Genomic DNA, 23,481 nt, shown 5'->3' on the forward strand with positions numbered 1-23,481 from the left:
ATGATACTGATTTCAAACTGAATAATTTTTATTAAACTTGATTTAAGTTTTTCATAATTACTTAAAAAATTTCTTTTAAAATTACTGTATTTATTAATAACATAAATGTTAATAAATTACGCACTGATTTGAAAATCTTTTTACTGAATAAAAAAGTTGCATTTAAATACACACACATATATATTAAAAAAAACTGCATAATTCTAAAAGAATTATACAGTTTTTCAAATAAAAGTACTTTGATAACAAGTTACTGTTGATTTTTCCTAAATATCAATCTAAAAGACACACAATATAGTCATTTTTGTTTTTATAAAGCAGCAAATCTATATTACAGAATTCATATTGATGACATTTCCCATATGAAAACATATCAAATAGATTTACTAATGTCATTCAGGAATGTTTGAGGTAAATTTTTTTACACAAAAATGTATGTATTTATATATTTATATATATATGAAAAACACTTCATAAACTAAAATTTCATAATATAAATTCTAATTAAAATGACAGGTCCAATTTTGTAAGAAATATGGAAAACAAGCTAAACAGTTAACTAGACTGGACAAAGCCAAGACTAGAATGGGCTGGTTGGGAGAGATTCTGAACTGTTATTTCTGAGTAATTTGTCTATATACAAAAGAAATAAACAACAGAATTTACACTTGCATATATTTTCTTATTTTTGTCTTTTGCATTTAAAGAAAATTATTTCAATACTGCTCGTATATGGACAGATAAGAATTTGCAACATTAGTCTACAGAATAAACAAATTTGAATTCTCACGTATGGCACACACCGAAGAAATACTGTCTTGCTGCAGAGTCCTAGACAATATTAGTGGAACAGTCACAGTTCACAAAAGTGTAGGGTGCTATACTGCTGTTCTTGAACATACAATTCTCACTTGGATGTAGTGGCAGCAGGGACTGCATGATATAATTCCATTTTTAATATAATACAATATTTTCATCTTTGTTCACTTTCTTCACCCTGTAAACAAATATTTGATGTAGGAGCTGTTGTCGAAGCCAAACAATCCGTAGAAATTTCATTATTTCCAACGATCTGTTCCTTTTGAAGTTGAAGTATAAGTGTCCGTAATTCATCACGTTTTTGCATTACACTTTCTTCAGTAAACCAATCCTCCAAACTTGGTAAAGGACTACTAAATTTCTGGAGAGGTTTCTGAAATAAAGAAATACATACAGTACTCTTAAATTATAATTGAATAATGGTTTTTAAAAAATTACAAAAATTAATTTAATTATATTGTTGTAAATAGAATTATCACTATATTCTTTCAAATCACTTAATTTGAATAATAACGTGAAAATACATAAGATTAAAATAATTGTTTAGATATAAAATATTTAAATATTTTACTTGAATTATTACCTTGAAAAAGGATTCCACATACTGAAGTACATAAATTCCACAATCACTGTAATTTGTTTGTTGCGGTACTCTAGGAGTGAAACCTCTCATTGTATCACGATCAAAAATACGTTGTTTTCCCTTTTTTGTACACCATTCAACTGCTAAATATCTAAAGGAAAAATAAATTGGATCAATAATAATTTCTAGATAAAAAAATTTTTAATTATTACAGCTTAAAATTTTCCTTTGCATTAAAAATATACACTTATAAAAACTATATATTTTGATAAAATAAATCATCACTTTTAGCACTTTTGTGTTTCATTTTTTTTAATATTACACATATGATTTGTTTTTTTATTTTCAGGACTCACAGCACATACATAAATCAAAACTAGTGAGAAAAGTGAGTTTTTGGATAGAAATAGTAAGGAAATGTGACCAAAAAGTGAGAAGCTTTTCAAGAAAATAGACAGGAATTAGTATATATATGTATATATATATATACAACTATAATGGATCACTAATTTTTTATTTTTACTATAATTTCTTATAGTTATCTACATTATTTGTACACATTAAAAAGTGTTTGTTTCCACTCGTCTAATCTTCATTTACAAATGTCAGTTTTCAATGTTTATTAATTATCAGTTTAATTTTATTTTGAAAAAAATAAAATTAAACTGATAAGTTGTGATGAATACTCCTTTCCTCTTCAGCCTTTTCTGAATGTTACTTTCTTGAGCTTCTCTTTCTTTTGTTTCCTGTCTAAGAACTTGAGCTCCTAGGATGCTCTGAGCAATTTAAATTTCATTTAAGTCTTTTCATTGTAATGCTTGTTTCAATCTAGCACTGGCTTAACTTATTAATTTTTCCATTGCCAAATTCTTTTCATTTTCATGTTTTCTGGCCTCCTGATATTTCTTCCCTAAGTCTTGGCAATTTTGGCACTATGCAGCATGACTCCTGCATCCATGCTGCTTTCACTATCTGTAAGATATGTGGTTAGGGGAAGGGAGGACAAGATGGAAACTACTTACCCACCCCAAACCGTGTGACGAAGCACCCGAATCTCCATGCATACAGAGAAACCTGGATATCTTGTATTTACAAACTGTGACTCAGACCAGTTGGCGCTACCAAGTGACATGTGCAAGTATTTCTTATTTCACAGCAGATTATTGTGCAATCATTGGACTTTTGCAGTGTTACTATTTATACCTACAAAGTAAGTATTACTATTTTGTTTTTATACAAAGTACCTATTAGGGATAGATTGCATGAATTGATATTTAATTAAAGTGGAAAAAAATTCAAGGATTTTTAAAGCGTTTATATTATTATTGGCAATGGGCATATGGGCAAGATGGAATAGTTTCCATGTTGCCTGCATGCAATTATTTTGATTTCTGTTTTCAATTTATCTAACTAATTGAGGATGTTAATTGTTTTTAGATGGTGAACAAGTATATAAGAAAGAGCAACAGAGGTTCTTGGACTGAAGAAACTATGCAGATGGCAATGGATGAAGGTTTTGTGTATTATGTGGAGAACCATATGTGGAACTGCCCATAGAAAACTGGGTACAGTGTCCAGTGTGTTGTGGTTGGGCACATGAACTATGTACAGACACAAAAGATGGATGTTTTTATGTGTCAATTGTAAAATGTAGGGATATCCTATATTCCATCTTGCCTTCAGGGTGAGGACAAGATGGAACTTTTGACGTTTTTACTTCATGATTCCTAACAGATTTTATGCTTAATATTAATTATTTTTAATTACACAATTTTTTAACCATCTAAGATCTCTGTCGAAACTGATTAAAATAAAAGCTTTATATTATGTTGTTTTATGTTTTTTTTAACATCATAAAGTTAAACCTGCTCGCCCTTCCCCTAAATATTTTTCCAAAATATTCTAAAATACCAGATGTATAGTGTTTGTAACTCAAAAAGTAGCAAATAGCCTAAAATGAAAATTCAGTAGGCGAGTCAGTCAGAAGCCACCCAATCTGGCAATTGTATTGGTCAATAAACCATTTAGTTACAATATTTTTGAATGTACATTGTCACTATTCACTCAACTGCTGACTACCATTAGAGCACATCCACACATTTGCTATTCCCCAAATTCCAAACATTTGCCTTTTGCCAAACTGTTTGTCACTCATCGAATGCACATGTTCATGTACACACATTCGATTATTTGATGATCATTGATTCATTGTGGAAATGACAAATATTCATCCAAGATCTGAAAATGGCAATTCTCAAACAATAATTTGTGCTGCTAATTTTATAGTTATGAGTGATTTGTATTTATCAATGGAAAAAAGTCTAAAAGAAGAATATGGTGGATGGTATAATTTGGCAAAGCAGAAAAATACGAATATGAAAAAGAAAGGAATTTAAAAAAAATAACACAATAAAACTGTATTGCAAGAAAAAAGATCAGAAAAAACTACCTAGAAAATAAAATAAATATTTAAACTATAAACCATATCAAAAAATAAACTAAATTCAAAAATAAAAGATAAAATCTACTTTTAAAAAGACCAAAATAGAAACACTGACAACCAAATCCACAAATTTGCTATTTGCTGAATGCTGAGTAGTGTGGATGGACAATATAATTCATGGAAACAACTATTCATCTCCTCTGATTTGGCACAATTTACTGACAAGAATTGGAAAATGACGAACGTTTGGCATTCATCATTTTCCAATTCTTGTCCAATTCTTTGGCATTTGTCATTTTCCAATTCAATTCAAAACTGTCCACACTACTTCAAATTAGCCAAATGTTTGCTCAGCAAGTAGCAAATATGTGGATTAAAGTGCATCCACCACTGGAAATTTTTTACTGACTCACACCAGAGTCAATAGACTGACATAAATGCTGCACTGTCACCACCGTGTGAAACTCAATGCGACAACCAACAACAGCAGTGCACATGACTAACTATGTAGTAGATAATTCTCTTCAAAGATGGCATTAAAGTCCACATCAATTTTTTCCCCAAATTGAAACATCAACTGCTGGTGTTGAATTTTGATGTAAATTAATTAATTATAGATATTAATCTTAATAAATTTTGTTGTTTAGATTTACTTGATCCAAAACATGTTATCCATTGAATTATCTTGGCAGTATTTTCATATTTTGAAATTTTAACAAAAATTTGACATAAAAATAAAGCAAGTTTGACGAAGTTCTTGGCTCATTTCCAAATTTATTAAATAAAGTCACTGCTGTCTCTCAAAGATGACTTTGTGGGAAATTACTAGTCCTTCTAGTAACTTCTTTTGCTCACATCACCACATACTTTGTCTAGCCAATAGGTGGTGCCATAATGAACTCTTTCAAGGTGGATACATCATTAATGATTACCCAATCTATTTTGTCACAAACATTATAAACATGTCATAATTGTATCCAAAATATGGCATATACTCATGTAATGTAATACCCAGATCTCAAAATTAGTGAGTGAGGCTTTTTTAAAAATAGTAGTAAATAGTGAGAAATCTGAAAAATAGAGTAATAGTGAATCGATACAAGCCTTGTATTTATTTATTTATTTATTTATTTATTTATTTATTTATTTATTTATATATTTTCCTATTTGAAGTCTGTTATGTAAAAAATTTTAATAACTGAACTAATATGTACTAGTACACAGTGGTTAGAATTAAACTGATAATACTCACATACATGAGACTCTACTGAACCAAATTGAATGAAACTTGGTGTACACACAATGTAGATCACGGGGAATAGATTTACAGGGGAAAAAATTAGTTGAAATTTTTATCATCATGGGAAAAGGTGGTGCTATTCAGTCAAAAATGTATGCAAAACTGGAAGAACCATGCTTTGCTTTTTCTTAAAAACATGATTAAGGATGTTATGGGAAATCATTCACCCTGGTTCATCATGCTTACAGACAAGGAGGAATGCACTCTTTTAGTGAAACTGTTTTACCAGAATGCCACCGATGCTTCAGTTGCCATACAAAAGATTTAAGGACAGGACCCATGTCAATAAATGTGATGAAAACATGATGAAAAAACTTGAAACAACTAGTGATCTTGGCATGTTACCAGGAAGAGGATGGAATCTGAATTCATTGGAAGTGGTTAATGAAGTTGCTGTTGCAGCAGTTGACACAGCTGCAAGTGCTTTCAAAAGCTTGGGATTTGTCTCTTCCTTGGTCAACAGTGCATATGATTTTGAGGTCAATTTTAAAGTTTCATCCATACAAGATTCAACTTATGCAAGAGTTGAAATGGCCAGAGTCACCTCAATGCCTTGATTTTGCATTGTATGCTCAAATAGAAGTGAATGAGCAGTGGCCATCACAGATCCCATGGACAGACAATGCATATTTCCACTTAGGAAGAACAGTCATCATCCAGAACTGCTGCATATGAGATTCAGTGTAACTTCATGCTGTTCAACAACCATTACATTCAGCATAACTAACAGTATGGTGTGGATTCAATGCTAATTTCATTCTTGGCCCCTTTTTCTTAGAGGTGACACCTCAAGATCTTGTGAGGTGTATCATTAAAAGCAAACATTACATTAAATTCTGGAACAGCATATTGTGCCAGTGTTAAAAAAATGTGATTGTTCGAACACAACTGTTATAATGCAGGATGGAGCAACTGTTCATACGGTGCTTCGTTTCAAGACAATTATTCATGCCAACTTCACTAATAAACATGACGTCTCTTGGAGACTTCCCAAATGCATGGTCACCCAATCACTGGACCTCAACCTCTGTGATTTCTAGCTCTGGGGTTATTTGAAAGATTGTGTTTATCAGGAACATGCACAATCCATGTTGACATTGAAGACCAACACTGTGTGACCTGTCTCCCAGATTCCTCCTGAAATGTTATAAGCTGTTGATAATGCAGTTTACAACTGCAACATTTGGTTAACAGAAGGATCCTACATTGAGCACTTACTGTAAATATGTAAAATGTAATTTAATTCTTCTAATAAAATTTTGTCCATTGTTATCCTTGCAGTGCCATATTTTCCTCTGGTAATGAAAATTTCAATTAATTCCCCCATAAATCTCTTCCTCATGATTTGCATTGCACCAAATTGAATAAAACTTGGTACACAACCAAGTTTTATTCAATTTGGTTCAGTATAGCTGACTCCATGCATATCTGAGTATCACCATTTTAATTCTAACCACCTTGTACTTCACTAAGGTGAACTATATTTAAAATTATCATTATGTTGTAAATTTATATAACAGATGAATTTTACCACTACTCAAATGTATTATAAAAATAATTATATTTGTTATATTTTAATTTAAAATCAACACTAAAAAATTTTTATGATGTATTAATGACATATCTTCTAAAGTTTCAAACTTTACCACTTATAAACTGTTATATTTTATCATAAAAAAATATTCTGTCTGTATGTTAAATTTCAAATAATTTTAATATGTAGGAGGAAGTTTATACCCTCTAATATAAGTTTACATTCTTAAACAGAATTAAAACAAAATTCTGAGACATTTCACTAATAATATTATACTTCTGCAATCCGAGCAGTTTCACATAGTGGCATAATTTGTACTTATAGATTGCAAAAGTATTTCTCCTGATTACATTCGTAAATGTGATTTCTTACAAAAGGTAAAAAAATAAATACAGGTATACCTCGCCTTACGTCGGTAATTGGTTCCAGGAAAACGACGTAAGTCGAGGTATGCCTGTAATGTATTGATTATTCAAAAAGATTAAAAAAATATATTTTTATTAACAGATGTTTATTGTATTATAGTGAAATTAGGAACATAACAACTTTTACATATAGCAAAAACAAGTTACTATTTAAGCTTTTTAACAAATATTTTAATAATAATAATTTATGTAATAAACTCATAGATTACTTACTCTCTCAAAGTACTAACTATCCTCCACCGACTAGGTCCAGCTAATGAATCAAACATCAGAATACATGGTCTGGAAGATTAAAAAGTTTTTCCTCATATTAAATACAATAAATTCAAAAATATTCTCACACATGTATATAGCAACAAAAATACTTTTTTCAATAATGTTCAATTTATTAACAAATCAATTGGCAAGAATGAGTTAAATTTTAAATAAAAAAAAACAAATTGAGAAAAAATACAGCATTTAAAAAAATACAAAAATTAAAATTGAATGTAAATTATTTGTTTTTAAAATGTTATTTTTTTCTAAGTTTTCTTCATGGTTCTTGAATTTTTTTAACGTGTTATTTTCTTTTCTAATGACTTTATAAATATATAACAAAAATACATGCATTTTAACTAAATTATTGCAATAAAACCTGTCTAAAATGGATAGAAAATCTGGAGCAGAATAATTTAATATATAGAATACTATGATAAACTAGATTTCTGTCTAAATCAAAAATAAATTTTTTTGAATACCAATAATTTGAATAATCAATCTGAGTAACATGAAATTTTCTAAATCCTAAAACAATTAATGCTGTAAATTGTAAGCTCAAACCATAGTTTCAGAAATCAACCATAGTCTGAGCTTAACAGTTAGATACAGTTCAGCTGACAAGGGTTAGTCTATCCTTTTTTTTCTTTGTTAAAACTGTACCTTTACTGTATGGAATGTAACTATGGCAATACAATGATGTTCATTTCTTCTCACTTTCTAGAAGAATTAAATATTTGTCACTTCTAGGAAATGAGTTAAAATACTAAAATATGCACTATTTTTGAGAAAAATATACATGCTAAAAAATGAAAAAACTATTTAAAATAAAATTAATTTAATGCAATTCCATGTTTTCATAAATAAAACTTATCAAACAATTACAGTAAAATGTTTCAGGACAAAATGCTTCCACACTACATTAACAATAGAAAAAAAAAAAAGCAACTAGTGGTACTTGGCAAAATTATATCTATTCAAAATTTAGTACTGATATAAGAACGATAAAAATTAAATTTCGAACAGCAATTATTCTTACAGACAACTTAAGAAAACTTTTATAATAAAAATCAAAAAGTTCTCTGTCAGCCTAAAGTAAGTTTTCTGTAAATATTTATCACATTTATGGAGAAATTATTGGATGTTTAAACCTTTCATATAAACAATTCCATAAAACTAATTTTTCTTTGTTGATTCCTTTAGCATTAAAGTTTTCATAAACATTTTAAAAAATGAAAAAGATTTTGACTTTTTCTTTTTAATCAAAAACTTTAAGTCAAAATTTCTCCAGACAGGCACACATTATATGTTGTCTACATAATATAGTTTTATGTGTATATGTACATGTATACACAGTAAAATCTTACTTGTAATAACATTGGGACTCAACTATAGTGATGATGATAACCAACTAATAGTATTAAGGTAAGTAAATAAGACTATTAGCAAAAATTCTAATTTCATTCACTCTGCCATTAAAAGGATATGCAAGATGTATTCCAAACTGTCTGGCAAACCCAAACTGATCACTTCCTTCACTTTCCCCCTATTCAGGGTTCCTACTCAAATTTTTGTTTTGAATTCACTGACTTTCCCTGACCAACTTTGTTCAAATTCCCTGACCTTCACATTTCTTACAGTGTGGAGTATTGACATAATAAAACAGCATTTTATTTACCATGAACATTGAGTACATCTATCCCTCTTTTTGCATAGTTGATATGTTTCAAAGACTGCCACATTAAAAAAAATAGAGTACATACATCCCATAGAAAAATGTTTGATAGAATCCACAACTTCAATGTAATGAAAAAATAAGCAATTTACAAACAAAACATGAGCTTTTTATTTTATCATCATTTATCATTATTATTTGCATGTAAATCTAGTAAATACAAGGTAGCATAAAATCAACAAACAGTATTCTTTGATATACAAATAGTACTGTACTGTGCTTAAAATGAACTCTTGACTTAGAAACATGTAATTTTAAAACCAATCTTTCAACAAAAAGAGTAACTCCTTTTTAAATAGCAACATAGTTTTAACAAAAAGTTAAATTTAAAAATTTTCAAATAAAGCATTTTTTTTCCTCGTAAAAAAAAATCAATCATGTAAAAAAAGAATTAGTTTTCTTTTGCCAACCACATTATTTCAAAATTGCGTAAAAATAGACTGTATTATATACAATCTATTTTTATGCAATTTTGAAATAATGTAGTTAATGTAAGAGAGATAGGTGTAAGTTTATACTACGGCTTCTCTAATAAATGCATCTAATTTATTGTAGAACTTTTTTATTTTTTTACAAAACGGACAATCAAAATACAGAGAAACTTCTTAGTACAGGTATACCTCGTCTTACATCAGTAATTGGTTCCAGGAGAGGTGATTTAAGTCAAAAAACGATGTAAGTCGAATTTACTTGTCACTAGGCTAAACCACAAATAACCATTCCCAGTTATGTACTTTATTTATAAATGCATTTTTAATAATATATAATTAATAAGAATCTATTTTAAGCTTACAAACAAATAAATTTTAGTTCTTAATATAGTACAGAAAAAAAGTAATCTAAATTTACGAATACATGTATGTACATACTTGTAAATATACATGTTTACAGTACATTGCAAACTCTTTATTTGTGAATGTGGTTTGCTATAAGACATTATAAAATAAGATGATTTTGTAAGGTTAAATAACAAATACAGTTATTAAAATTATTTTATGATAGTAAAAATTAAACTAATTTATGTTGAATTTACCAATAATGAGTGGCGTTGGCAACGACGCCAAACAAGATATTGGAACTACCATGGAAAACGCCAATATTAAGCACTTAAAGACCACTAAATAAGATGACAACAAAGAGTCACAGATGTTTTCATATTTCGTTCTCTACAATTTATGGTGATTATATTAACATTTACTGTAAATGTATGTATTTTAATATGATTTTATGTGCTTTTAACAATCTTCTAAAGATATTATAAGGACCTTGAATAAGTTCTCGCTGTTTTCCAACAGATGGCGTTACCAGAACCACGTGTGTTTATTTTTAGATGGTGACGCATCTGTAAGGAAGTACAATAAGTGACCTTGAAATTCAGTATACGTCATTTCACCGAAGTGTAAACAACTTATTTTTTCATTGTGTTAAACATGTCTAGTTTTGTGCCAAAAAAAGAGTATTTGCGGGGAATTTTATTGCACTATTTTATTCAAAAAAAATCTGCAGCAGAAGCACACAGAATTCTTGTTGAGACTTACGGCGACCATGCTCTGTCGGAAACAACATGCAGAGATTGGTTTAGACGCTTCAAAAATAATGATTTTGATGTTGAAGATAAAGAACGATCTGGTGCACCAAAAAAGTTTGAAGACAAGGAATTAGAGGCATTACTTCATGAAGACTCATGTCAGACGCTAGCTGAACTTGCAGAATCATTAGGAGTTGATCACACAACAGTTTCGAAATGTTTAAAAGGATTAGGAATGATTCAAAAGCAAGGACATTGGGTGCCGTAGGAGTTGAAGCCGAGAGATGTCGAACGCCGTCTTTTCACATGTGAACAGCTGCTTCAACGGCAGAAAAGGAAAGGTTTTCTGCATCGTATCGTGATGGGTGATGAAAAATGGATACACTACGATAACCCTAAGCGTAGAAAATCGTGGGGTAAGCCCGGTCATGCATCAACATCGTCAGCAAGGCCGAATATCCATGGTTCGAAGCTTCTGCTCTGCATTTGGTGGGATCAGCTAGGTGTAGTTTATTACGAGCTGCTCAAACTAAACTAAACTATCACGGGAGATCGCTATCGACTACAATTGATGCGTTTGAGCCAAGCATTGAAGGAAAAACGGCCACTATATGAGCAGAGACACGACAAAGTGATTTTGCAACATGACAATGCTCGGCCACATGTTGCACAACCGGTGAAAACGTACTTGGAAACGCTTAAATGGGAAGTCCTACCCCACCCGCCATATTCACCAGACATCGCCCCTTCCGATTATCACTTGTTCCGATCGATGTCACATGGCCTGGCTGAGCAGCACTTTCGTTCTTATGAAGATGCCAAAAAATGGGTTGATTCTTGGATAGCCTCAAAAAACGTGTCGTTTTTCCGACATGGAATTCAAATGCTGCCAGAACGATGGGAGAAAGTAGTAGCTAGTGATGAACAATACTTTCAGTGACATGTTTATTACGACTTTTTTTAAATAAAGTGTTAATTTTCACAAAAAAACAGCGAGAACTTATTCAAGGTCCTTATACAATTTCAATATTTGTGGCAGACAGACATAAAGTCGAATAAAATGACTTAAACTTGATTTTTATTTTTCCACATACTTTTTGACAAATGACGTATAATAGAGAATGACGTAACTCGAGGTATACCTGTATTATTAATCCTCTTTTTTCAAAATACAAATAATTAAAAAAACAAAATTAATTACAATTCACAAAACACAAGAACTATTATATTAAATTAATGTAGTTTTAGCTTTTTCTCCTCAAGTGTATTTATTTTCATTTCAATCTCTTTTTCTTCCTTTTCGTGATCTTTTCTTAACATTTTCTTGTGTTATTTTAAATCCTTATGTTGTGCAAGTTTTCTTTTTTCTTCAGCCTTCAATGTCTGCTGCTTCTGAATATCTTTTTTCTATTGCAGAGATGCAATATATCACTGTCTAGATCCTCTGACTGTTAACAACATTTTTTGGTCTATATTTATTTGATCAATACCACTTGCAAAATGGATCCTATCATAAACTAAGCATTGAGAAACTACAGTTTCTTCCTTAAGATTTTACTCAACAGTGATTTGTTAACTGAGAAACCATTCCTATGTTAGAAAAAAGAGAAATTTTGATAATAGACTATAGATTTTGCAGTTACCTATCATCCTTCATAATTTCACAGTAAAATGTGTCCAAACCATATCATCACTCCTTTCAGATATGAAGTCTTCAAACTTTGTAGAATAGGGTTTTATAGACACTTTATTGCAGAATATATCATACTGTTCTTTTGCTTTGACAGCACATTTCTCATCAATCCTGTTTATATTACATAGAACCTACAGTAAAACATTGAAATAATTTTCCAACATTTGCATTTTAATATTTTCTGGGTCTAAGCTGCTCAAAGCCTTCACACATTTGTACTTGACAGGTCTCTTCTCAATAATCTTTTGGGTCATCACTTTCAGCACATTTCGACAATCTCTTAGAAAACACAGAATATCTTTGTCGCTGACTTTCAATTCTTTTAAAACATTTTTTCGTCCAAAACCAATATCCAAATTCTTCAGATGTACCAAGTTTCCATTAGAATTGAAATCTATTTTTAGAAACTGCTTGTTGGTGACCCTGTCATTTTTTACAAACTTTCTTATCAAGTTTATTAATAACTGAACATCTGCTTTATAAAGATAGGGTGCAAGAGGTTTGTTGCTCTGAAATCGGGTGAGAAAGCTCTCACTTTGTGTACATATCGACCAAAAAAATAAAAGTTTAACTTTATTAAAGGGATCATTGAGTGCCTGTCTCAAGAATGTAGTCACCTTGCTGTCTTTCAATTATGTACTGTTGTTAAATCTGTGAAGACATACATAAACAACTTCTGCTGCACGTTCTAAGCACTCTCCATTCTCCAACCACCTTGTTGAACCAAACTTTTTGGGAAATAATCTGCTTCCATTTATAGCAATGTATTCAGCATTCTGAGTGGGTGAGTCTTTTAGCAAATAGTACAAATTCTGTAGCAGTGGTAACAAATTCCAATCTACTAATTTAAAACCAGCCTTTACAGCACCATGGACTAAATGTAAACCACATGTTCCCATTCTCACAAATGATTTACCAACATTCTGTCTCCCCATGTGATCTTCTGATTTATTCAGAAAACTTATATTTACATTTGGTCCATCCATACAGATACGAAGAATTTTTGCTGGATCAAGATGAATGTCTGAAAGGCCATTGAGAAATGCAGAGAGATGATCATCTGCTGTACTATGATCCAGAAAGACACTATTTAAATATCTGGTCATAACCTTATCTTTACTCTTGTCCCAGTATTTTATCACAAGATTCATTTGAGTTCTTTGAGCAACTTTGTTTAGTGATTCGTCAAAGGGGATAGTAATATTATTGCAACTTGTAACAGCATCAATCAATCAAGCTCTGAAATAATGGGCTAGGCCATAATTTATTATATAGGAAGCTTTATCTTGACTCAATTGAAATTGTGTGGCTATAGCAGTGTCAAGAAACATATTTTTGAAAATGTTTTTAATATCAAAGCGTGAATTGAGTGACATCTTTTTCTTTACAACTGCCAATACCCAAGTTATCTCTGCTTTTATTACATCATCTTTTATCACAAAAGGTGTCAATGTGCTGCTAAGAAATGTTGATTTGGTGAGAGACTGTTCGTTAGTGATCTTAGATCTATCTTCAACAACAGAAGTCGTTTCACACACATATTGTTGACTATTAGAAAAGTTTGAATTTGTTGGGGTTAAAAACCTTATCAGTGAAGTTTGTTCCAACTTCAATCTTTTTATTTCAACATAACTAAAACTATTTGCATGTGATGATAATGCACGCTTTCCCATACAGTAGAACCTCGAAAACTCGACCTAATGTGGACCGAAGGGTGGCCGAGTTTGTGAAAATGCCGAGTTATCGGGAATGGGGTTAAAAAAAATAAGTACGAGTATTTCCTCAGAAAATACTGTACTGTACTTGTACAGTATTTACTTGTACAGAATATAACAGAGAATAAACTGCCCAAATACCCTTAAACAAAGGAAAAGTACATCCTTTATGAAGGCATAGAGCCACTACATGAAAATGAAAATTAATGAATACACTGTGTACAGTAATTTACCTGATAAGACAGACCTCAGAAAAATACTTTATGAGAGCTTTTATACTTTTATAAAGCTGTCTATAATGAAAATTAATTAACTAAGGATTTTTTCGCCCTGCCAAGGTGTGGACCAGTTATCCGGAATACTAAGTTATCGAGGGACGAGTTTTCGAGGTTCTACTGTATTACTAAACGAGAAAACTTTACAACAAATGCAGCAAAATGCTTTTGAATCATCATCTTTTATAGTTCCTAACCAGGAATTGAATTCTGGATCCAGTCATTGGAGATTAAACCTTATTTGTTTTTGTGCCATTATAATTTAAGAATGTAGAAAAACACAAACTTGAATAATAATATTAAAAGACAGATGAACCAGATCAGATAGCAATGTGTAAGACTTATTTTGTCACAACACTACATAAAATATTCAAACGACATCCAATCCACATCTGCATATATATTAATTAAAAGTAGTGTTGCCAACTCAAAATTACAGCTAGACATTTTAATAAAAATACCAAAATCATATTGTTTCCATTAGAATTTTTTGATTTTTTTACCTAGATTGTTCACAAATCCACTAAATCTAGTAAAAAAAATTAGCTGAATTGGCAACTCATTAAAAGAAAAAAATGTTCCGTTTTCGCCATTTTGATTTTGGTTTCAGTGTAAAGGCCAGAGTTTTAATAATTATTTTTAATAATTTTTATTTATTATTTATTTAATTTTGCATTAAATTTTGTCTTTTCATAAAATTTTCTTAAATTAAGAATGCAGACAAAATTTATTTATTTTAACCATTAATTACAATTCTTATAATTATTGCAAATCATATCACAAACCACCTTTCTCACTTTTATAGCAAATTTTAATTAAATTAACTAATGTTTTCAGCCATCTTAAAATTGCCTTACTCAGGTTTAACATAATTTCAATTGTCAATTAGAACATAAGATTTGAAACTTCGAGTTTTGCTTGTGTGAGATATGACGACTCTTTTCCTTTGGGAAAATGAAGGGAATAAAGTTAATTCTCCCAATGTCAGGAAAGTTGAGGGACTAATAAGCAGTGGTGATATTCAGCGGGTTCGCACAGGTTCGGCCGAACCCGTTGTTAACATTTTCAAAGTTTTCCGAACCTTGTTAAACACATGTAACATTTCTCAATGGTTTGATTCTTTTAAAAATATTAAAATATACGTATTATACTCTGTAACACTACTAAACTAGAGCCTTCCGATGCACCATTTGAGCGAAAAAAAAATTGTTAAGGAAAAATTTTCTGTTAGCGAACCCTTTGTTAAATATTTCGAATGTCATCACTGCTAATAAGTATGTGGAAAACATGGTACAGAAGGACAAAGACACCTCTTTACCATTTAACTGGTTTATTGTACAAACATGTTTACAATATAATTAAAGTTGTCTTTGATTTTCGTCTTAAGTTCGTAATGGCATTGGTAGAATCCGGAGCAGTGTTCAGTGAATGATCTGGAAAGTTCATTTGATTTCTGTCTGATGTCTAGCACTAATGTAAATCACTCGTGTTTGTCCTGAGTTGGAAAAGTCATCCTTTTGAAAGGCAACTGTTAATTTGTGGAAGGAAAAGGCAACATTGGCAGCAAAATAGCAGATATGAAGTGTGGGAAAAAAGCAAATGACCAGAAGTAATTGGTCAACACCAATTACTTCTGGTCATGGCTATGGAAGAGATGACTCGAGAGCCTTGTGTCCTTGAGACACAGACTTTTATCACTTTCCTGTCCCTCGATCGTTCCCTGGATTGGTTTTGGACCCTCACCCACACTTTATGATGCGGATCTAATAAATTCTCCAACTTACTTACATCAATCAAAGAATCAAAGTTTGCAGGAGAAGTCATCATTTTCTTTTCAAACAATGGAAAATCTGACTCCAACCAAATAACCAATCTTGAGAGCTGCATTGTCTAGACCAGCAGTTGGCAACTGATGGTCCGCTAGAAAATTGGATGGACCGTGGAGTAATTTGGACATTGATCAACTGAAGGTTACATGAAATATTACGAAAGAAATGCAAAATGCTTAGTTGCTTTTTTCACTCATTGGGGGTTTTATTATTTGAATCTAAAACCAAATACGAAGCAACTGTTATCAAAAAATAATGAACAATAAACAATATTGTGAGTGCAATTGTCATCCTATGTGGAAAAGCACCATGAATCCATGAACTTATTTCAAACAAGCAGTAACGAACTTTAGGCTTGCATTAATTTGTTAAAATTAAACAAGGGAGTTTCATATTAATAAAGTAAAATTGAACTTTTATGATCATTATTCTACAGAGTTTGTATCGTTTTAAAAAATTCATGATAGTGGTCCGCGGAATTGAAAACTAAGTTTAGTGGTCTATAAGGTCAGAAAGGTTGCCGACCACTGGTCTAGACTATTTCTCAAGTTTCTATAAAAAATTTTTTTCATTCCTTTTTTTCTCTAATAATTAAAATAGAAAACTATAAAATAATTTAGTGAGTTCCAGGATAATTCTGGAACCTCACACTTGTATTCCTATGATGTCATAGTATTACAAAAATTGGGAATCTTAAAACTTATAGAATTTAAATAAAATAAAATAGATACAGAAATAAACATCAAACAAAATTAACAATTATACGTTAATAAAATATAGAAGTTCAGCACATAGAATCGTAACTACAAATCTCTTTCTTTTGCAACATAACTATAAAAATTGTTTTGTTGTTGTTTCACACAAAACATAATCACATTTATTTTAATTTTTTAGTAATTTAATTAATTTTTTAAAAATTTACCACTTTTTAAATTTTAATTATAAGCAAGTTAACATTGGTTAAACTATTGGATTACCTGTTAATTTTCAAAACTATAACTACAGTATATCTATTACAGGTATGATCAATGCTGCCAGCTTTAAGCCTAAATTTGCCAAAATCAGTGCTATTTGTTACCCAACGACATTTCTGTTAAACTAATTATTAAACTATGTATTGAAGTTGTGGAAATTAATGGAAGAGAGGGGGAAAAATATGCTAACAGTACAGTACTTTCAAGGAAAATCATAACAACAAATGTAAAAAGCTTGTGCCAACCACAAGTCGGCACCAGCATTTTACTGTAAATGTCGGGTAACTATTTATAATTTTTTATGATGTATAGTGATGTTTTAAACATGAAAAACGATTAAATTACAGATTTTTACTGATCTATTTAGCTATTTTGAAGTGAACATTTTAATAAATTATGATTTCAACTTTTAAAAGTTTGCAAACAAATTTTTAATTAGTTATTTTTTATTCTAATTAACAATTCCATCTTTTTATAATCACTGAATTATTATAATTAAAAATTAAACACCATTACATAAAAATAGTTTATTCTGTTATTAAGCCACAACTATAAAATTATATGCCTTCAGAATAGTGAAAAAAGCCATTTCAAAACAAATTCTGGTATATTTTCTTATTAAAGATTGCAGCATTACTTCTTGCCGCCTGCAGATGGCTATGCTTGGTCAGTCATATTCAGCAAATGAAATCAACAAGGCAGCTAAGGAGAAATTCCTTGCCTTTTTGACAATTTTTGACAAATTCCCTGACTTTTTCTGAACTCTAATGAAAATCCCTGACTTTCTAGGTGTGTAGGAACCCTGCATATTAGTTTGCTTTGAAAGTGATATAATTTCAGTCAATTTCAAAATTGAAGAGGATGTATGGAGAAAACTAAACAGCATTCCAAAAAGATCCTTTTGTAAAGGTATATGTAAATTACTAGAGCAGTAAAAATTTATACAGATCAGAAGAATGTATTTTAAAAACTGATATTAAATTGAATCACTTCTATCAAAAACTTTTTTAAAAATAAATTCAGTCTCCAAACTTAGTGGATGCACCTTGTATAAAACAATTAAAAATTGTATAATTTGAAGATTTGTAAACTACAATTAATTAATTAATAAGCAGTTTATCCAATACTATTTGTCTATTACCACAACAACTAGCAGCATATAATTAAAACAAAAAATTCCAGCAATTTAAACTACTGTATTGAGAACAAATTACCTGTTAGGATTGTGTATTATCAGTCACATGTTCAGACTGAATGTGCAAAACCAAGCTTAAAAATGTCTATTTACTGAATGAAAATGATAACTATAATAAAACTAAGATTAGAATAAGTAAAGTTTCATAAGTGTATTTTAAATTATATATTTTGGAACCAGCTAATTTTGGTAATATTAAATGAATGATTATAATATCCACAATTACAATATGTGAAGTTTACAGTATTTCAAAGCATTCCATTTAAAAATTATCATCTCATAATATTAATTAAACATGAAAATATTTCCTTTCTTCTATCTACATATCATTTTGTAATTTAAATACAAAACTTCATTTATAGTTTGTATGCTATTTTTCATAATTCTCCCATTATTTTTATATAAACTATTGTAATATATTAATCTATCTTTTTGTAATAGTTTTCTATTTAACATACTGTTTCTCAATTTCACTGCATTCTTTTTTCTCTATTCTTGTTTCTTCAAAATCCATGCTGGTAGGCAAAGGTTCTTCTGGATATTCTTGAGTTTCTATATTTTTACATTTTGGAGGTATTGGTGATTCTGAATCCATTGATATTTCATTTTCTTGATCTAAAATAAAAATAATTACTATTATTTACAAAATATAATGTATGACGGTGGCTTATCTGGGCTAAACAGCATGCAGACTTGATATAGTTCTGTTACACTTTTGGATGAAACCAAATTTAACCTGCATGGATGGCAAACCTAAGTTAGGCATAGAAAAGAGAATGTCTATAACAGAGATTGTTTAATGCAGACAGTAAAGTTTCTAGTAAGTCAAATGGAGTGGGGATGCATATCCCACATCATTTAACTCACTCACTCCATTATAAAATGTAGTCTGCTACACTTTATAAATGAGTTTGTGAATGCAAAATGCTACAAAAACATTTGCCAAAACACAGTATATAGAGTAATAAGTAATATGAATCATCTTATTTAAAATATCTGATTTAAACTTATTCATCATTTATTAAAATTAGTAATTTTTACCTTCATTAGTTCTTGGATTTATCTGATATTCATCATCGACATAGCCAATGTTTTGTTGATTTTTAGAAGCTGGACTTGAAACATGGCTAAATTTCTGTGATGGACTAGGTGCTGGACTTGGGGACGGACTAGGTGATGGACTTGGTTCCATTTCTCCTGCTGGTGATTCACTCGAATTTATTACAGTAATAGTTTTCTCAGGTACAAGACCTGGAAAACAAATGATGGCTAAGAACCAATGAGAATTTTGGTTAATAGGAATTATGATAAAGTCTTTTTCAAATATATCCACGTGTCGAGTCCATGTTTTAACTTGACTGTGGCGTTTTGCTTGAATCCTATTAAAAAAAATTTTGTTAATTAATTAATTAATTTATTTTAACTGAATACTTTAAACTTTTTAGATTAAAATTTAATAATTTACCTATCTACTTCAAAACCAAGTATTTTAACCATTAGGAAATTACAAATTTGTATAAAGTAAAATTTAAGCATAACTGTATAAAATAAGGTAAATAAAACTGTAATGTGCATTTATTTCTTCTATTATCCAATCAATATGTAAAATTTCTGTAATCTATATTTAAATTTTAGTTAACAAAATTTTAAATTCAGTTGAATTCTATCTAATTTTGTTCAATTTTCTGTGAATGAACTTAATTATTTTATTTATTATAACTGATATTTTTGTCAAAAGATTCTGATTGTGATATTTTATATTTTATGAAAAATAATTATGCAATTTCTGTTTTATTTTCCTAGTATCATTTGTGATTCCTGAAAAGTAATTTACTCTTGAAAGAAGTATTTATATTTAATAATTTAGTTACATTTCATGGCAATCTACCTAAAAAAAAAATTCATCTAGTCAAGAAAGGTTGAAATCTTGATCGTTTTCTTTTGAATATCTGTGAATCAAGAATCTTTCTGTTTAATATATTACATTAAATTATATAATTTTTTGTGACAACAAAAATATAATATTTATTTATCACACTTTTAATAATTTATCATCATTTTTCTCACTGCTTTTGTCTCATGATCAAGACATTTCAAACAAAGCTAAAGTTGTGAAAGTGTTCTCACAAGCCTTCACTTTCATTATGTAATCATAACAAAAGTCTATAAAAAAATATGAAGAGTAATGATTAGTTTTTATTATAGCATTTAATAAGATATTTTAAAGACTAAAATAACTTTTTGTTTCTTGAAATCTTAAAATTATAAATTTGAACTGACTTCTCAAAGTGAATTCATCTCTGAATTCAAATTTAGCCCTAATGATAACTAATTTAATCAATTTCTATTGGATTATCTTTCTCTTGTTAATTTTAATAAAAATATTAATTTAATAAATAATTTAGAAACTATAAAAAAAAAAATGTTCAGAATAACTTTAACCTACAATTTCTGTAAATTGGTAAATGAACTTCTAGTTACCCTATCTGTCTCAATGTTAGATTAAGTTATAATCAGATGAATATAGAAAATGATCTTGAACAACAGTTTTCACTAATCAGCACAACAAAACTTAACCCCAAATGGCTACATAACCAGTCTTAAATCATATATTTATAAATAGGAGTTCAACATTGGCTAAAGTAACTGTAAGTAGAATAAAATAAAATATAAATATGAAGCAAGCAGATTCAAATAATTTCTAAATTATTATTTAAATTATAAAATTATCAAGAGATGACAACAGTCTATAACAAAGTTCACTAATAATTAATTATGATTAAATTTGAATATAGTTCACAATTAAGAATCCAACAATCTCAAAATTCTGAAGAATCATTCAAAGAAAAATAAGATAATCTAGGGGGAAAAAATGCAAAAATGGATGAGATTACATTAAAAGCATCAACTAACACCTGTAATCTAGTTAAAATGAATCAATTTGTTATAAAAATTTATAATAAATTAAGGATGTCTGGTAAAAACAGTTGAAAATGTTTGTTTTATAATAAACTAGTTCATTTTAATAGATTCAAGTGTCAGTTGATTCTTTTAAAGAAATAAAAGAATTCATTGTAGAAGTGATCAAGAAATAAAAATAAAAAAAAAAAAAAAACAGAATGCAAAAGACAGGATATGGAAAATTAAGACTGCATTACACATTGTTGAGATTTATATAAATCTCAACAAAGTGTAATTACCTTTTAGAAAATTAATGCAGAACAAAAGAAAAAATTTTACATATAATTAAAATTTATAAGAAATGTACGCGATAGTCAAAAATCAATTTAAAATAATTTGATATTTTTACGTTGCTAATAAAAATTTTAATACATCACAAGGTTCAATGCCACACCCAAAAACACCTTTAGCAAAATTTTATCTGTATTGTGCCAAGCTGTTCGTGTTCCAATTTTAACTTAAATACTTTTAATTACAGCGAATAATTTTACTGTCGATAGCTAAAAATTAAAAAAATTATCATCGTTTTAAACTTTTTTATTAAAAAGTATTAAAAGATAAGATATTTTCATTTAAGTTCGGAAATGAATTAATAATAAATAATAATGAATAATAAATAAAATGTCTATTACTGACTTCGATACAAAAACTATTATCAATGAAATTAATTTTTTTCTTGTTTTAAAATGTAATACGATTTAGAAAAGACATTATGTAATTGACTGTAATGATAAAAACGAAGCGAGATATTGCTACTTGGCCGGCACATAAAGACAAGGTTTGGAGGAATCGATTTTTATACATTACTATTAAAAACCTATCCGTTGGCTAAGACTAAAAGTAGGCTTAATTCTTACCGGTTTGGTATTTGCATCCTTTTCGTACTTTGCCCAAATAGCTCCATCTTGTAATCCACCGATAGCAGATACCTTACACGAAACTTGGGCACATATCTGGTTGTCAACGTAAGTTTGCCAAGACATATTTTCAGGTTTTAATTCAGAAAGGAATCAATCCAAACGAAACCTCCTCTGTTCACCAACTCGAACTAGACGGCTTCCAGCAACAAAGCGAGAATCGCCGACGGTTAGTCACACTTATATATTCTTCCGCCGACTAATTATATTTTATTAAATCAACTTGTTCGATATAAGTAAACGTCTATTCACTTATATCGAAAATTATTTTATAAATTGTATTAATTCGTCTAACTATAAATGGAAATATTTATTTAAAATGTATTTTTTTCAAATATTGTCAGCGCAATAACACAACCGAATAATTCCCTATTAAAGGCAATGACATCATCNTACAATAGAAAAAAAAGATTTAATACAAAACAACTTTTTTCTTACAAATGTTGCAAGCATCTAGTATCCATCATTAAAAATTTTACTTATTAGAAGACATAATCCATACACCATATAGTATATATTACAAAGAGAAAAAAAATTCTTAAAGAATCCAACAGATCATTCTTATTTATGATTTTGTTTATATATTTCTTCAGAATTAAAAAAATCTCATTGTTCTAATCTGTATAATGGTAACATCTGATGATGGGAGCTATCTTGAAAAATGTTTAATTTGTAAATAAAAACATTCTGTTGGACTACTTAAAAATCTGTCTTTTTGCATAAGTGCTCTATTGTTTAAATTATGGAGTTGATCATGAAGAATAGCAATATGTCTTCTAGTAAACAAATTAATTTTAAATCTTAATGATCTATATCAGGGGTGTCCAACCTTTTTGTTTCTCTGGGCCGCATTGAAAGAAGTCAAGGAGTTTTGGGCCACAAGTATATATAATATATACTTGTGGCCCAATATACAAGTATATTTAAAAATTAACATGTCTAGATTATAATAATAAGTATTAAAACTTTATCAAGAAAAAAGGATATTTTAAAAAATTACTTCTACAGACACTTTCAATTTTTACTTAGAAATAGATAAAGTCATTTATTATAAAAGAGACTAAAGAAAATTTATTTGAAAAACACAAATATTTGTTTTATTTGGGTCTCTAATTAATAAAAAGCGATGAAACACCATTTTAAAGTGCATTTTTATTCCATTAATATAATTATAAATAATATGTAGCCGAAAAAGTAGCCAAAGCGCCAAATGATATTTTTTACGTCAAGCAAAAAAATGTAGCCACATTTGGCCCAATGTAGCCAAATCTTGCAACGTTGGAAGGAATACTAAATAAAG

At 29.5% G+C, this 23,481-nt stretch overlaps 1 protein-coding gene across 1 annotated transcript in view; it reads right to left on the reverse strand.

The window, feature by feature from the left end:
- Nucleotides 1-295: 295 nt before the first annotated feature.
- The window catches only part of LOC111640132 (sentrin-specific protease 6-like), a 125,813-nt gene continuing 102,627 nt past the window's right edge, over nucleotides 296-23,481 (reverse strand). The window contains exons 15-19 of the mRNA XM_023386130.1: nucleotides 19,345-19,682; nucleotides 18,762-18,918; nucleotides 7,318-7,386; nucleotides 1,403-1,553; nucleotides 296-1,192 (exon numbers count right to left, since the gene is read on the reverse strand). Coding sequence (XP_023241898.1) covers nucleotides 974-1,192; nucleotides 1,403-1,553; nucleotides 7,318-7,386; nucleotides 18,762-18,918; nucleotides 19,345-19,682 — 934 coding nt within the window. The 3' untranslated portion in view covers nucleotides 296-973. The remainder of the gene's footprint in view (nucleotides 1,193-1,402; nucleotides 1,554-7,317; nucleotides 7,387-18,761; nucleotides 18,919-19,344; nucleotides 19,683-23,481) is intronic.

This window comes from Centruroides sculpturatus, unplaced genomic scaffold (assembly GCF_000671375.1).
Source record: "Centruroides sculpturatus isolate CEXI.00-Female unplaced genomic scaffold, Cexi_2.0 scaffold1175, whole genome shotgun sequence".
Lineage (NCBI taxonomy): Eukaryota > Metazoa > Arthropoda > Arachnida > Scorpiones > Buthidae > Centruroides > Centruroides sculpturatus.